Source organism: Denticeps clupeoides, chromosome 11 (assembly GCF_900700375.1).
Source record: "Denticeps clupeoides chromosome 11, fDenClu1.1, whole genome shotgun sequence".
Classification (NCBI taxonomy): domain Eukaryota; kingdom Metazoa; phylum Chordata; class Actinopteri; order Clupeiformes; family Denticipitidae; genus Denticeps; species Denticeps clupeoides.
The window spans coordinates 9,031,745-9,049,061 of record NC_041717.1 but is presented as its reverse complement, the minus strand read 5'-3'; the positions used below and the strand labels follow the sequence as shown (position 1 = coordinate 9,049,061).

The following is a 17,317-nucleotide window of genomic DNA, read 5'->3' as shown; positions in this document are numbered from 1 at the left end:
TGTTTTACAGGAGTCAGTAGAGTTGCAGAAGATGGAGCACAGTTCAATCAAAGGGTCTTCTTCTGTACTTGAGAGTCAAGGGAGAGCTGTGTCCCTGCCTAAACTCAATGCTGAGATGCAGGTAGACCACATCGCAGCCATATTTCTCCCCCACCTTCACCCCTGGTTCACCAAACTTTTGTGTACTTCAGTCTTTACTCTGCTGTTTTTCATCAGTTGTCAGTTTCTGAGTAATGAATCAGGTAGTAAACCATTTATGGAACATTATCGACAAAATACTGTGGAGGTCTGTTGCTTTTAGAAGTGCATCAGGCTCTCACAACAGTACAACAGCTGGGTAAAGCCCCAAAAAATAATTAACAGCAGCATGTCCTATGGTCAGTAACTGAAGGTAATGACCTTACCAAAAACAAACTGTGCAAAAGCTGGCAGTAATCTTTAATTCAACACATACAAGGTCGGGGTCTGTGTATTACTGATCAAAATAACAACACGCATATTTTTTTATATCAGAACCCCAGAGTAGTCCCTAATGCTGAGTGAAAGTGGTCAAGGCAAAGTCATATGTGATTTGATTTAACTATCCAGTATTTTCACTTTCTTTCAATGCAATGGGAAGAAAATGCTGCCGTCTCTTAATAGCTGTGGGCAGGAAAACTGAAGGGTGATCACTCTTTCTCTCTCTGGAGGCATCCAGCAGGAAGGAATTAATTGTATTAGTAACGATATATACTGAGTGGGACAAATGAGGTCCCCTAGATGGGAGAGAGGGGGAAGTACCTGACTTTTGTCCTTGAATCTCCATTTTTCCATCTACTGCGGAGTGTCCCCTAGGAATTTTAGACCGTTCAGAAACCCCCCAAAAAACTAGTATTCGGTACACTTATTTTGGGCAGTGGTGGCCTAGCGGTTAAGGAAGCGGCCCGTAATCAGAAGGTTGCCGCTTCGAGTCCCGATCCGCCAGGGTGCTACTGTGGTGCCGCTGAGAAAAACACCGTTCCTACACACTGCTCCCTGGGCACCTGTCATGGCTGCCCACTCCTCACCGAGGGTGATGGTTAAAAGCAGAGGACACATTTCATTTTGTCACCATGTGCTGTGCCACAGTGTATCACAACAGCAATCCCTTCACTTTCACTTTCATAAGGGGGAAAAAAAGAAAAGTTGGAGAATTAAATGTACAATATGAATGTGACCTAAAATATGGCAACCCATATTTCTAGACTCATTTATTGTACTTTTTGTTGTTGAATGTTAGACATTAGCCCTTTTAATGGGTATTTTCTTTTAGAAATTATTGTTTGAAATCTTAAAAGTACATCCAGAATACAGTCTAAACCTTCCAATTAGATCACAAATTGAACTTTCTGCCTTGTGTAAACTATATGGCATGAATTAAAGTTTGGCTAGAGGGTTCTGAGTGCTCCATCTTTACAAAAATACTTTTATTCTCCTGCATCAGAGGCCTCGAATGCCAACTGTATGATTTCATCGCCTGCTAATATGTGCAAAAACCTTTTGATTCTGATGGCTTAAATCTGGCACACTGACTAACTGTCGCTGGCTAACATCCAGACTTTCAATTGAATGGTTTCTGGAGAGAAACAAAAGTCTGGGAATCCTGAGCTTTGGGGTCTGGGAAAATATCAGCCAGTGACAGAAAAGTCAATGGTCATGCCAGTGCTATCAGTGATTATCAGTGATTGGTTGATTGTAAAGTGCTGAAATGCTTAAATTTATAATCTCCAGAAGTAAATAAGAACAACTGAACTGAATAGGGAAAAGGATTTGAAATAGTCAAACTACTAATTACATGTCTAAATAATGGGTGGGCAATATCTGCCATTTTAACTTAGAATTAGAATTTATTGTAATTTACTGTAAATTTCTGTCTTTGTCCCCTTTTACAACTTGTCTCTTGCGTGACCTTGGACTTTTTCACTGCAGCGGAGCCACTCCAGACATTCTCCAGGGACCCTGTTAGCTGTATGTACCCAACCACTCATCTCATAAATGTGTCATTGAGCCTTACGATGGATGGTTCCTAATGCAACTCTTAATAAAGTGGTTTTAGAACCTCAGAGAACATTTTTTACACAAAGCCTTATATCAGAACAAATGTGAACACACCTTTTGAAGGCAATGAACTCAGAACGAAATCCCCAGTGCCAACGTTTCTCTATAATAACCTGTCATTTAAACTCTGTATTGTGACAGACCTTTCAAGTCATTTAATTGATGTATGCATTTTGCAATGTGAACCCTAATTGTAAGTGTCCACAATAAACCAGCTAATAGTATAGACATGCATTACAGTGGGCCTCGGATTACAGCAGCCTCAATGGAAGGCCTTAACTAAGGTGCATGTTGGGTGTGGTGGTTTAATAAAGGCACTTATAGTCAGTCAGAGTCACCTGGGGTAGGCAAAGGCAGTCATTACTGAGCAGCTGTTGATGAGTGTGTTTTTAATGGGCAAGCCCAGAGTGCTGGTCCAGGATTTAAATGAATGTTTCAGAGAAGGCCTTGGCAGCCGGACAGCTGTAAATCTTGAACACCTAAGCCATACGAATACCAAAGTTCAAACTTAGGTTGCTACCTCCTTCCAGAACAGGAACGTTAATAATTTAGAAGTATAATTAATAATTTAGAAAATTATTAATGCGGGTTCGACTGAAAAAGCACAGTGGTGCCTACAGCGTAGAACCAGAATACAAAACAATGCATTATCGATCCAGTTCATAGGCGTCTGCTAATGACTTCTTTTTCCCTTTAGCCAATTCCTGATTCCAGACCCATGAAACGTTCCGCATCCACTGTGGCGCCACAGCGGCCCCTAGAGGTCAACCTTAGAGAATACACTCTGGACAGACCAGTTCAGGATAAGCCTCACCACCACCATCACCACCACCGTTGCCACCACCGTAGGGAGAGGGACAAGAAACAACGGTCCCTGGACAGGTCGCCCAGCAGACAACCTCAAACTGTGCCTGGTTAGTTTATTTATAAGAAATCTGAGTGATTTGCATGGTGAATGGGGGTTCCCACTTAAAAAAAAATCCAATATTATGTTTTTTGAAAATGGATACAGTATTGATAAAAGTGTATTTATCAAACCTTCATTATGTTACCGTGGCACAGACCAGATAAGAACCACCTGTGTTTCATATAAGCTATTTCATGATGATTACAATGTGCACATTACAGCCAAAAACTGATTGTGTACAGATAATACTGACAAAAATTAATGAATGCAACTCAGATATTTTTTCTCTGGGGATAGAATAGCCGCATCAGCAACCACAGACGGGCCTCATCTGTGAGAAAGATCAGCATGCCCAGCCTCAGTAGCACCAGGCCGTGGTGTGAGAGCACAGGCCCACAGCTGGCCGTTATTACTCAGATAAAAGGGGCTGACAGACAGGCAGACCCACTGACCCTCTAATTTACGGGCAGCCCACAGCAGGGCAGTGATGATGGCAGTTGCGATGAAAAATCGGAGCGTTTTTCAAATCCACTCTCTCGCATGTAGTCTGTGGGTTTTAATGGTTAAACATTCCTCAGGGGAGCCGGGGCTGAGAACGAAAGCTGTGGTCTTTTCTGAACCAAAATATTTGGAATTTCCTTAATGGTGCTCATAGAAATATTATAAAGAATCTATGGAATGAGCAGAATAAACAGAGGGTTGTATTTTGTACTCAAACATGTATGTACATGCATTTAAACACTATAATTGTTGATTATTTGTATCGCAAATTAGGTCTCAGGTTTTGTTCATTTTTGTGTTCATTACTTATTTTCCCCAGTGAAACATTTTCATACTTTCACATTGCTGTGCTATTGCAGAAGATGTTGCATCTGTAACAGTTTAATACCACACAGAGTCAAAAAATGTCATTACAATAAGGAGGAACAGGGGAGTGAGCGTAAGTAGGTTCCAGAGGTTTCCACCGCTTTGATCTATGAACGTGAACCCAGTGTGAGCCACAAAATTCACGGATGTTGGTGTTCATGTTCGGATGGTAGTAGCCTAGGGGTAACACACTCGCCTATGAACCAGAAGACCCGGGTTCAAGTCCCGCTTACTACCATTGTGTTCCTGAGCAAGACACTTAACCCTAAGTTGCTCCAGGGAGACTGTCCCTGTAACTACTGATTGTAAGTCGCTCTGGATATGGGCGTCTGATAAATGCCGTAAATGTAAATGTAAATGTGCAAAAGACGAGACAAGGGAAGGGCAGGCAGAGAAACAGGACAGGAAACAAACAAAGGCCAAGTCTTTACTTGTAGAAGGCAAATAATGACTGCGTGTTTGCCGACGGCCATCTTGCCTTTTTATGGGAGTCGCATCACCTCGTTTCCACGTTGCTCCCTGTCACACGGATGGAATCATGTGACAAGACAAAAGATCAACTCAGATTTAATCTCACAAATATCACAGGATCTGTTCCCTTTTCATGGATTAAGCTCAGTACTAAACTAAAAGAGGCTTGCAATGATGTTAAAAAACGCTTTTCTTTTATGACTAGGCTTAATCCTTAATTAAGAAATTGGCCCATAACAGGGAATAAATAATGGTGCACAACACAAAACAGGGAAGACTAGATACACACAAGAACAGGTGAACATAGTCAGAGTGGTCAGAAGATGACAAGACAGGTTGAGTGTACACACCTCTGGAAGACCACCATGATGACAAGGACATGAACACACAAGTAGACACACTGAAGGCACAAGTAAAAATATTAATAGAATGTACTACATCAGGGGTCAGCGGCCCTGATCCTGGAGGGCACTTCACACCTGATTCAACTCCTGTAGCCAGTTGAGTTGAATCAGGTGTGGTGGAACATGGAAAGATCTAAGCTCCAGGACCAGGGTTGTTGACCTCTGTACTACATTTTATTATTAGTGGTGCTGAAGAGTTAGTGTTGTACATCTAAATCTCAGCAAACAATAAGATTTAAATCTGTATAACAACAGGCGCCACTGAGGGTGATGCTTCATGCCGGGAAAAAGCGCATGACCGAGGCCGGTCACATGAGAGGAAGCACCACTCATCCTCCTCAGAAAAGCAGCGCTACTACTCCTGCGACCGTTATGGCAGCAGGGAGCACTGTGCCACCAAGTCCGCCACTGCCAGCTGTGCCACTTCCCCCTGCGAGGTCCAGGAATCCAGCCTCAACAAGCAGGTGGGGGCAGAGGGTGCAGAATAACACCAGGGAGTTACCACTTGGGGTGGTCATCCTCAGGGGTAGAGAAAGGGTTAATTCCATTGACCTTCAGTGCAGTGATTTATGACTCCCAGTGCTTAAGTCACATAGTTTACAATTGCTTAGTTTGCCAGTGTTCTAATGAAAAACATGTTTTTAAAATGTTAATAATAATTGATGTTTAAAATGTAATAATACTAATGTATTCTCTATTATTTGTTTTATGGGATTATATACAGTTATGCATACAAATATATCAGAATTTTATAGAGTAATATCATTAATATGTAATATTTTTAAATTGTGTATGGAGTTTAAAGTTATTCTATATTCAACATAATATGCAGTACAGGCCAAAAGTTTGGACACAGCTTCTCATTCAATGTGTTTTCTTTATTTTCATGACCATTTACATTAGTAGATTCTCACTGAAGGCACTAAACCTATGAATGAACACATGTGGAGTTATGTACTTAACAAGAAAAGGTGAAATAACTGAAAACATGTTTTATATTCTAGTTTCTTTGCTCTGATTACTGCTTTGCACACTCTTGGCATTCTCTCGATGAACCTCAAGAGGTCGTCACCTGAAATAGTTTTCCAACAGTCTTGAAGGAGTTCCCAGAGGTGTTTAGCACTTGTTGGCCCCTTTGCCTTCACTCTGCGGTCCACCTCGCCCCAAACCATCTCGATTGGGTTCAGGTCCGGTGACTGTGGAGGCCAGGTCTCCACCTTTTTCTTGTCTATAAACATGGTCATGAAAATAAAGGAAACACTTTGAATGAGAAGATGTGTCCAAAGTTTTGGCCTGTGCTGTATATACAATATAATTATATTTACTTAATTAATCATTTGTCTGTAATGTCTTTGACTGTAATTACATGCTTATATAATAATGTTAGCTTTCTCTCTTGACAAATATTTCTTGAATCTCAGCTTTCCTCTACTTTAGTATAACCACTCATGGCTTTTCACTTCTCTTTCTACTTCCTTCTTCACCATTTATCTGTGCGCATTTTTCCTGTCTTTCTTTTCTGCCTGCTGCCTTCATGACCTTGGCCTTCCTGTCTCTGTCCCTTTTTGTCATTGTCTGACATACTTTGGCTCTGTGCTTTCTGTGTGTGTTTGCCGTCTATCTTAACACACTGACCTGTTTCTCTCTCGCACACACGGACCACGGACCTCTTTCCGTGGCGCCTGTCACAAATTCCCAATTTTATTTGCTGTTTTTGCCCTTCATTGTTTTATTGTTTTGAATTGCTTTGTTCAATTTTCATCTAGGGCAGTGGTTTGGTTAGAGGGAGCCTGGTGACACTGACCTCCTCAGGGGCTAGCACCCCCAGCCGTGGGCGCAGGCAGCTTCCCCAGACCCCCTTGACACCCCGTCCCGGAGTGGCCTATAGGACTGCCAACTCTTCCCCTGTGCACTTTGTCGGCCCCCAGGCTGACCTGCCCACCCTGAGTCCGGGCAAGCTGAGCCGCGGGCTGTCAGAGCACAATGCCCTCCTGCACAGTGGTTTAGACTCGCCCTCACCGGTCACCCGGATCTGCTCCGAGCCCTTCCTGGGTCAGTCTGACATTTCTCATGGCAGTCTGCACCACGGCTTTCACAACGAGCCACCGAACACCGGCGGATGGCCTTATCGGACTGTGGGTCCCCCAATAGTGGCCCTCCCTCCACCGCCCCAACGGATCCGCGGAATGCCCAATGGATATCATCTAAAGGTGGGCGTCCATAGTGGCACAGCAGGCTCCAGCACCAGGGTACACAGGTACTACCCAGAGGCCCAGGAGGATGAATGGTGCTAGCATGGCTTTAATATTTTGGGATTCTCCTAGATCAATGATGAGTTTTATCATCTTAAGGGTTGTCGTTTACACTTTTGCTGTATGTATGTGTATATGCATTTGTTTTTACTAGAGATCTGTAGGCAACCAAAGGCAGAGATTCATTAACACAAACACAAAAAGAATCCAGTGTTCTTTGTCAGACCTACAGCAGAGCGCACTGGCAATTTGGGATGTCCAAAATTTGATTGAGTTCCACTCTCATATGACCAGTAACACAGAATGTCCTTTGGACTCTGTCAAAAAGCGTATGGCTGATGCTTAGGAATTTGGTCACAGCCTCAAAAAATCAGCACCCTGTCAGAATTAGTAACACTTAGCAGAAAAATGAATATATAATTTAGCCACTTATATGCGGTGACTAATGTTTGATACATTTAGGTGATGTTCAGAGACATCACTTTCTGAACTGAAGCTCTATGTAATGGGTGGAGTATATATTTTTTGTTTTAGAAAATGACAATAACTGTGTTGAAGATTGAAGAAAATTGGTTGAAAAAAGGTTGAAGAAAATCACCTAAAATAAAAAAATTAAGAAATATTTAAAAAATCATATGAACAATGAACTTATGATTAACAACATTATATTCCAATTCTATTATGCTCAGTGGTGTGGACATGCTGATTCAAATTCAAAATTTTGAAATTTTATTGAGTAGATTACTAAATAAAGATTATTCAGGAATTGAATTTTTGCACATCAGCTCTGTTGTGTATTCTGCTTCTCTGTGACTTTGACCATGCCTATAACAACACACCCAAATTTATTTTTACTCTCATGAAGATGATTGTTGTTTTGCTGCTGTAGATCATTCCTTGCACATATCAATATGTGAAAGCATAGAGAATATGGGAAATGAAATGTAATTTGTATTCTGATGATCTATACATGTTTGATCTATTCATTATGTGCTTTTTTGTATATTGTAAAAAAACAGTTGCTTACAGTTCACCATCCTGTCAGGTCTAATGTTTCTTACAAACTGCTCCAGATATTATTACGAAGTGCCTAATCTTTTAAATATAATGTCGTAATGATGCAACTACTAACTTTTTTAGTGCATCAAGGTTTAGAGGGGGAAAGTACAAGTTGTTAAATCAGAAGGCCTTATTTGAAGCAGGAATGGTACTGTAACATTTTTAAATGATTAAGAATGGAAATGACAGTATGATTGCATTTAATTATTTATATCTCTTTTTTTTTTTCGTCTGGACTTTAATTTTGTAACTTTTACTACTACTGAATGAGGGACATATGTAGTTGAAAATAAATTACTAATACTGCTCCAATATTAAAACTGCAGTAGTTGTATATTAGTCCAAAAAGGACTATATAGCCAGTTACACATTTTGCATGTTTAAAATCTTGAACTTGGTTGGAAGAGGTCATGAACACGTAGTAGAGGTGTAGCTCTTTTTTCTACCAAGAAAGCATTTCTAGCTATTGCCTTCAACTTCAATGTTATATTTGCAGAATGTGAAGAAAGAGAAGTGAATTTAGGGGAGGAGGAGGAAGCACCGGCATGTACTTTGCCATAGCTGCATTTGAGAGGAGGAGATACAGAGCCTTGATGAAAGTGTGTGTGGAGTCGAGGTCCTGGCACTAGTACAGTCGAGCATGGGGTACAGTTACAGTCTCTGCTTTTGGCACCTGACCAGTCAGAGACCCTGCGATCTTCCCCTGAAAATTCAAGGAATTTTCCCAGCAACCGGCTCCTCACGTCCCTGACACAATATCCAGCCAACAGGTTTACTGAGCTATCAATGTCCAGAGCTGTGTAGCAACTGCCTTCTGAAAGCTCTGATATTGTGGTGTGATTATGCAGTGTCACATATGTCTGAGCTGGACTGCACACACTTTTACCCGTGACCCGGTCCATTTCAGTACACAATTACAAATGGTCTGGGGGTCAGGTGACCGCAGGTTTCTCTGGGCTCTGTATGTTTTCATTATGGTTTGAGGATCTTGTTAAAGTAGGGCTATGCAACAAGATGACACTTTGAAAACACACTTCATCCATTCTGTAGCTTTACCTGCTGGGATAACCAGATTCAGGCTTCAGCATGATTGTGACCAAATCTTTTCTATAAAATATGCCTAAAAAAAAAAAAAGGTATATTTTAAAAATGCATAACGGCACAATGATGTACAAGGCAGAAATCAGTAGAATATGTTTTTAATAAATCAGCAAGTCTATATATTTGCATGCATCATGTTTACCGACTTTGATGACTTTAAAAGGAAAACAGGTGTTTTAAAAGAAAGGAAACAAATGAACACTAGTGGTTATTTTTGTATGTACCTTGATTGGTCAGTATCAAGGTACTTGGCTAAAAGAATATGCATAAATGAACTCCTCAAAGTGTGGCTTCGTTTTTGTTGTTCTCACATGGAACAAACTGTTTACATTTTACATTCGTCACCTTCTATCCGTTTGACTGTCCAATTTGTTGCCAAACGTTGGCCAACTTGAAATATATTCTTTTCTCTATACCACTCTCATTTCTCTGTTCAAAAGTCGAGTTCAATAATCTGTATTCACATGTAAATTCCCTTTATTTGGAACCACACAAAATCCCTTTCTGCGCACCACTTCCAATTTAAATGTGGCTTACTTCTTGAAAAACTGTTTGCATGGTCTGAAAAATGTATGTGCACGTTTAAATACACAATTGTTTATCTTCGTACCTTTTTGATATAATGTTTATTTATTTAATTAATTTTTAACAACCTTTGATATAAACATAGGGGGTTTGTTTGAAAATATATAGGCATAAAAGTTAAATAAAATATGTGGAAAAACAATAATACAGTATTGAAACATGTGGGCAGTTCCATCCATAGAGTAGGACTGGAACACAACTTTATTTTCGGTTCTGCAACTGAATCGTACGTTGCCTGATTTATGTTTAATGGCCAGACTTTGAATTCTGCAGTTGTTTCTACTGTTATATTTTGTATGAAGCGAAGTCCTTGAACATAAATGAAATAAAAATGTTGACTGTTCTCTTCCTCCTTTTGGGATATTTCTTTGATTAAAAACCCGCATTGCTTGTTTTGTGAATAAGCTGCTGCTAAATTATTATTATAATGTTACGTGATTCGTACCTTATCCACATGGCTGTAAAATAAATGCACGTTTTAGAATGGGTGCTATAGGTACCACAATTTGATTGGCCCCTCGTAGCCTTGTGGGCGGGGCTTATATGTCTATACTATGATACACTTGAACCGGGTCCGTCTCCTCACTTTAAAATGAAGTAGGCTTTCTGGAACTGACTGAAGCGTTATTCTGTATTATTGAGTTTCATTCCTTGTTTATTCGGGGAAATCTGTCGCATGGCTGTGTTTTATTCAATAATAAGGCTTTTTTTTACTAATTAATCCGATATTTAATTGCACGTTAAGTTTAATATTAGATGTTTTAGTGCATGAAACGCGATGATGTGGTTCCTTTTGTCGCTGGCTGTGGCCAGCCTGGGTTCTGCTGATTTTGTCGGTGACTTCTCGGAGCTGGGCTCGGGTTTGCCCCTCAGAGGTAAGTTGAAGACACAGACACGGACACAGACACTAATTACAGCGCTTGACACGACACACGCACAGATTCTTTGCAATGTGTCCTGCTTCGCAAAAACCTCCTGCACGTTAGTTGCCGTGTTCTCGGAACTTTTGAGTCTGGCTTCTGAAAGTAGTGCCCACGACGGCCTCAAGGGGGCGCTGTTGGCCCTGATCGGCGGGTTGCTGTAGGATGGCCTGGTGATCCAGATCACCGTCCGCGTTGCCAGGTAGCTGAGTCAAAAGAGCGCCAACACACACAGACACACACAACTACTGAAACTATATTAAAAGGGGTTATCCTGCTCTTCAAAGTGATTTTTTCTAAATGTTTTTTTTAGTTCCTTTGGTGGAACGGTCAAAACAGCACAATCTAGCAGAAAGGGTCAGGAGGGACAGTTTTACAAAACCTTTAGATCTGTAAGGTTTCTCTGTTCAGGATGAGAGTATTTGAGCTCTTCTTGTGCTTTAGCTTCTTCCAACTCCTTCACTTGTTTCACATTAACACCTGCACAGCTGTAGGAGACAGATTCAGATTCATCACTACAGTGACATTTAGGTCCTTTCACTTATAAATCCTGTCACTCTGAAACTCTGAAAATGTCACCCCTAACTTGGATTACCTTTTCACCCAGGAATGGAACTACAGTGGCAATTATAACCGCTTGTAGGAGAGCCACAAGGCACATTTTAGATTATGAATCAGATTGAAGTTTATTATAATCTCAGTCAACAGACACCATATTTTGCGTGTTCGAAATAACACATGGTTAACAGCATTTATACAGCTGCTTAAACATGGACATTTACATTTGCAGCGTTATTCACGGAAAGAAAACATTGTTTCTGTGGGTAGGTTAGTTCGTGGAAGAGTGATCGGTTGAGTGTCTGTGTTGTGTGAAAAATGCATGAGGAATGGAAACCATTGTATATAGATTGACAGACAAACAATTATATTTTATTCTTCCCTAATAGAAATGAATTAAACCTATAGCTAATCATTATGCCTAAGAAATAATTCTTAAATTGATTGATGAATAGTGACCCGATCCATAACATGAGTCTGATGTTGATGCTCTGGTTGTGAGGGACGTCTTGGTCCATCTCTCCTCCAGCTGCAGACTGACAGACCATCAAAGGGCCAGGCCTGCTGCCAGCTGTGCTACAGGATTAACATTTGCACTGGATGCCTTTTGGGTCATTACAGCTCTTCCCTTTGAGACCCATCATGAGGAACACATTATTTCTCGACACCCTTTCTCATGTTGCTGCTGAGGCATTTATTTTCTGAATAAATAACACTGAACATGGGGACACAATGCTGACGATAAACTGAAATTTGGTTCAGACATGTTCAAAGCATGTTCTTCAAATATAACTTTACAGGGGTAATTGTTAAAGGCATAGATCAGTTTTCACTTTCAAACCAAGGTTGTCTCACAGGTGACTTCTACTTGGCCAGCATACTACTGGTTGTTGTATCTCCTTCTCTTAAGATACAGCTCTGTGCTGTAACATGAGATTCTGAGAAAGCCAGACTCTATAGAATGGCCAAATAGTCATCGTGTAGGTTGGGTGTCTTATCTGGATTAGTTGACTAACAAGGCAAGGTCACCTGGCTGCAGTACCGTGTAATTATTTTCAATGTAGATCAAAAGGTGTTGTCTCTGTCTTTGAGGCTTCGGTCCAAAACCAGACATCAGGCTGTGACAAGGTAGCATGTGATCATGTGATCCCTAATAAATAACCATGTGCACAGTCAGCAGCCAGCATAACAATTGCCTAAAAATGTTACCCAAATGTTACTTAAATTATTAATTGCATTTGTACCACTGATAAAAAAAAGACATCATTAAGAAGGTATCGAGTTTTGTGGTTGCTCATGGCAACCCAACACCATAAGATTTTCATTCGGATGTTCATGAATTATTCATGATGGCCTATCAGGTAAGGAAGCAGACTCGTAAGTGAAGGGTTGTTGGTTGAAATCCTGAACCATCAAGGTATCGTCCCCCGACACTGCTCCCTGGGCACCTGTCATGGCTACCCACTGCTCACTAAGGGTGATGGTTAAAAGCAGAGGACACATTTTGTCGTGTGCACCGTGTGCTGTGCTTGCTGTGCATCACAATGACAAAAACAATCAATTAAAAAAAATTATTTGCTTTACAGCTATACAATACAGTTCTATAAAGGATTTATACTACCAGGCCCTAAATAGTTTAGTAGCTTTAGACAATATTTAGGAAGCAGATGCCCAACCCACTTCCCCACCCTTATACGTTGATGTAGCCATACCCTGTTTCCAGTGTAGCATTGTAAATGACACTTTCCTGATGGCTCGGCTGTTTTGTTAAGGTAGGCCAATGCCCACCAGGGGTTCTGACACAAGTGCAGACATGCTGTAATGTGGAACTAGGCAGGCTTTCAGAACAGGAGATTTATTTATGTCCCTAAAGAAGAGTAAACCGAGCACAGGGCAGGAGTAAAGGGTCAGGCCTGCAGCAGTGTGTCATCATAAAACTGTAAATAGTGTGATCTGGACGTGTAAAAAACAGCACATTTCATTCCGCTAAATAGGAGTCACTTTGTAAGTCCATGGGTGTTTGGTCCTCCAAGCATTTTCACAGCTCAGTGCGGTAGGTTCAAATTTCATTTCGCTATAAGTTGATATGAGGAAATTTGGAAACAGTCCATTAGGATCCAGTTCATTTCTGAGCCAAGATCGGGCCAGTGGCCAAGAGGTTTTTAACAAGGCAAAATTCGAGAGGCCCTGAGTGCTCAGCGCCTTGTCTTCATTAAAGACAAGAATGTGTGCCTTTTATGCCATGAGATGCTGGTGGCCATTAGAGTGCTGATCACATCTCTTGACACGTTGCTGGCCCAGGTTCACCCTGACTCAGGATTCTCGCCACAGGAGTAGCTTAGAGTTTGCAAGGTTGGTGGTCAAGGACAATCACATAGACAGGTACTTAGATAAACTCCAATTTGATATAGCTAAATGGGCTGGGCTGAGAATGGCATCAGGAAAATGTGATTATTTAAATGTGATGAAAAAGCCCATCTGGGGCTATTAAGAAATAGTTTATTTTATTAATATTTATAAAGATTTTGACTATTTTTAATAACAGAACAACCCTCTACTCCACCATGACCTACATTTATTTATATATACACACCCACACAAATACAGGTATAATAGAAAATCACATGACCATACAGACGTTGCAGGAACAGTCACAATTGGTTCAAATGACCACTACTGTATCGTAGTTTCTCAAGGTGCAACATGGCAAGCACAGACCTGCTTGAAGTTAGGGGGTTCTGGGGATTTGCAGTGCAGAAGAATTATTTCCCAAGACAGCAGAGAAGAAAAGGCCACCATGCTGGCATGTGAGGCATTGCACAGCTTATCTTGTTAGATTACACCAAAAAAAAACGCTACCATAGGAACAGGTTCTACTACAGTACCACAGATGCAATAAATAGGTTGGGAAAACATTATCCCAGTAATTTGCTACTAAGAAATAGTCATCTAAAGTAAGTATGTAGTCAAACCCACATCCACTGAATATAGTGCTGTTCTATAGTTTTAATAATTGTAATGAATATTCTAATAATGAAAGTGACAGACTTGCACTAACAAACACAGCATTCCATTTGAACTCGAGACTTAACTCTTGCTGATATCTACATTTTGTCAGGATTGCCTGCAGCTGGGCTCCACACCTGACTTTAATCCTGACGCCCCATAAATGCCGGAAGTTTCCACCCTTTCGGGGTCGCTGGCATTTTCGTGAACTCTATGCACGAACTTGACCTTGTTTAGTTTTATGTGTTTTGAGTTCTGGCAATCGCCACACGCCTACGGGTTAGTTTGTGTTTTTTCCCTTTTATTTCCCGTTTTTGGCCACCGCGCCATTGTTTATTTGTATTTGTTTGTTTATTAATAAAACCCCGTTCCCAGTATGTCAGACCTCTGCGCTTCCTTCCCTCGTAAGTCCGTAGACGTGACAGAATGCCAGCGACCCACCCAAAAGCGCAGAGGTAAAAAACAGAGGAGAAGAAACGCCGCGAAGGACGCAGCCCGGCGCGGCGAACGCGGACGGCAGGGGAGAGACGCGCCGCCCGTTCTGGTGGAGCGTTTTCTCCCCGAGAAGCCGTGGTACGCGGCGCCGCGTGATGACGTCACCCCCGGGAAACTCCGCGAAACCCGGAAGCGACAACGTCGGTGGGTGAGTGGGCGGAGCGAGGACGTTGGCGTCGGCAGCAGCGAGGAAGTGACGTGGGCAGCAAGCGCAGAAGATGCGACCCCCACGATGTTCGGCATGTCGAGCCAAGAACTCTGCGCTCTGCTGGCCAGGCTCCCCGTGGACTGGGACGACACGGACGACGACGAGAGCACGGGGGACGAGAGTTGGGCTCCGCCCATCGCGCCAGTCTGCGATCGTCGCAAGGTCCGTGGAGACCCACGTCACTTCCAGAGGGGTGAGAAGCGGCAACAACGGTGGCGTTCCTCCAGCGAGGAGGTGGGCAGCCTCCAGCCCGAATGGCCAGAGTACTGCCCATGGGAGCTTATCGCACCCTGGGTCCAGGATGTCCGCAGGGTGGACGACCCTCGGAGTCACAGGTGGGAGGACACGGATGACGAAAGCGACAATGACGTGGATTTTCGTTGGGCAGTCGGGGCCGGGATGGCTCCACCCAGCGCGCGCGTCCGAGATTGTCGCGACATCCGTGAAGATCCACGTGACTTCCGAGGGTATGAGGTCGACACGGACCAACACGAGGATGACGCCGATTGGGCAGTCGGTGCCGGGATGGCTCCGCCCATCGTGCCCGTCCGTTGCGAGGTCCGTGGAAACCCACGTCAGTCCCAGAGGTGCGACAACAGTGAGGAGGAGGACAGCGATGCGGGCGTAAGCTGGTGGAACAGGGCGACAGGAGGTCGCCAACCAGCAACTGCACTGTCGGAACTGCCTCACAGGGAAGATGCCCTCCCAGTTCCAGTCGCCGACCCGCCTTCCCTCTGCTCGGACGTTCCCCAGCTGAACGGCAGCGCATCACCAGCGCCCCCGCATGCTGGAGAAGACGTCCACCACCCCCCACGCCACACGCCCACCACCATCTCCAGCGACGCTGCCTGGCAGCAGGGAGAGACCGACAGGAGTTTTCGGGACTTCCAGCAGAGACTGAGGGCGGAGTTTGATCGGCCAGAGCCTGAGCCAGGGATCGAACTCTGCCCCTCCACCACATCCAGCGCCAGTCAGGATCCGGGGCAAGAAGACCAAGCACTGGCGGGCGACGAGAAGGTCGCGCCTCCCGAGATTCTGGCTGTGCCCCCTGAGGAGGTCCCGGAGAGCTCAGAGAGGGAACCAGACGACCCTCTCTTCTGTCTGTCTCTGTCTGTGTGTGTGTGCGTGGCATATGTGTCCGTATGTCGCCCCCACTTCCCCTCTTTGTGTCCACCAGATGGCGACCCAGCCGCGGAGCCGAACCCCAGGGAGGAGGTTCCTGACCCAAATGTGCTGGTCCAAGGCGAGGTGGACAAGCCCCAAGGTACCCCGAAGTCCAGCCGGGGGGGGTGCTCCCCCAAAGAATTTTTGGGGGGGGTGCAGTTCGGGTTGGGGACTCCTCCTGAGGGGAGGGGAGGTGGGGAAGCGATGGAGCTGGGTCCTCCGGTAGCCAGTGAGGAGGGCGGGCCAGGCATGGGCCTGCGTCTGCCTCCAGAGGGGTGGAGCGCCATAGAGCCCCCCCGGGTAGGCATGAGGACCCAGCTGGGACAGGCAGGAAGAGGGCCTGCTTGTCCCAACGGACGCAGAAGGGGCTAGCCGGATGGTCTGGCAATGCCCCCCCCTTGGCACCAGGGCCGTGCAGCGAGAGGGGCTGCATAGTCCCAGAAGGCACCAGCCTGGGGTGCCTGGAACAGTCGCCGGAGGCTCTGGGACAATCTCCCTGCGCGGTGCAGGGGGTGACACAAGACGTGTCAGAGGGGACATGTGGAGACAGGGCCCACACGTACCCAGATGGATCGGCCCTGATTATTGTGTGCAGGTACGGGAGTCCGGGGCCGCCATGCGGGACCACGCCGGGGAGCCAGGCCGAGGGTCCGGGGCCGCCATGCGGGACCACGCCGGGGAGCCAGGCCGAGGGTCCGGGGCCGCCATGCGGGACCACGCCGGGGAGCCAGGCCGAGGGTCCGGGGCCGCCATGCGGGACCACGCCGGGGAGCCAGGCCGAGGGTCCGGGGCCGCCAAGCGGGACCACGCCGGGGAGCCAGGCCGAGGGTCCGGGGCCGCCATGCGGGACCACGCCGGGGAGCCAGGCCGAGGGTCCGGGGCCGCCATGCGGGACCACGCCGGGGAGCCAGGCCGAGGGTCCGGGGCCGCCAAGCGGGACCACGCCGGGGAGCCAGGCCGAGGGTCCGGGGCCGCCAAGCGGGACCACGCCGGGGAGCCAGGCCGAGGGTCCGGGGCCGCCAAGCGGGACCACGCCGGGGAGCCAGGCCGAGGGACCGGGGCCGCCACGCCTGACCACGCCGGGGAGCCAGCCCGAGGGACCGGGGCCGCCACGCCTGACCACGCCGGGGAGCCAGCCCGAGGGACCGGGGCCGCCACGCCTGACCACGCCGGGGAGCCAGCCCGAGGGACCGGGGCCGCCACGCCTGACCACGCCGGGGAGCCAGCCCGAGGGACCGGGGCCG

At 45.3% G+C, this 17,317-nt stretch overlaps 1 protein-coding gene across 22 annotated transcripts in view; it reads left to right on the top strand.

Moving 5' to 3' along the window:
* The window catches only part of cacna1ba (calcium channel, voltage-dependent, N type, alpha 1B subunit, a), an 83,002-nt gene extending 72,937 nt beyond the window's left edge, over positions 1-10,065 (top strand). For 21 of the 22 annotated variants that reach the window (XM_028995644.1, XM_028995643.1, XM_028995642.1 and 18 more), the window contains 5 exons: positions 11-121; positions 1,948-1,986; positions 2,774-2,990; positions 4,981-5,189; positions 6,492-10,065. In XM_028995644.1, the coding sequence (XP_028851477.1) occupies positions 11-121; positions 1,948-1,986; positions 2,774-2,990; positions 4,981-5,189; positions 6,492-7,019 (1,104 nt within the window). In that variant the 3' untranslated portion in view covers positions 7,020-10,065. The remainder of the gene's footprint in view (positions 1-10; positions 122-1,947; positions 1,987-2,773; positions 2,991-4,980; positions 5,190-6,491) is intronic. The other variant, XM_028995637.1, reaches the window with a different exon arrangement.
* Positions 10,066-17,317: the final 7,252 nt, after the last annotated feature.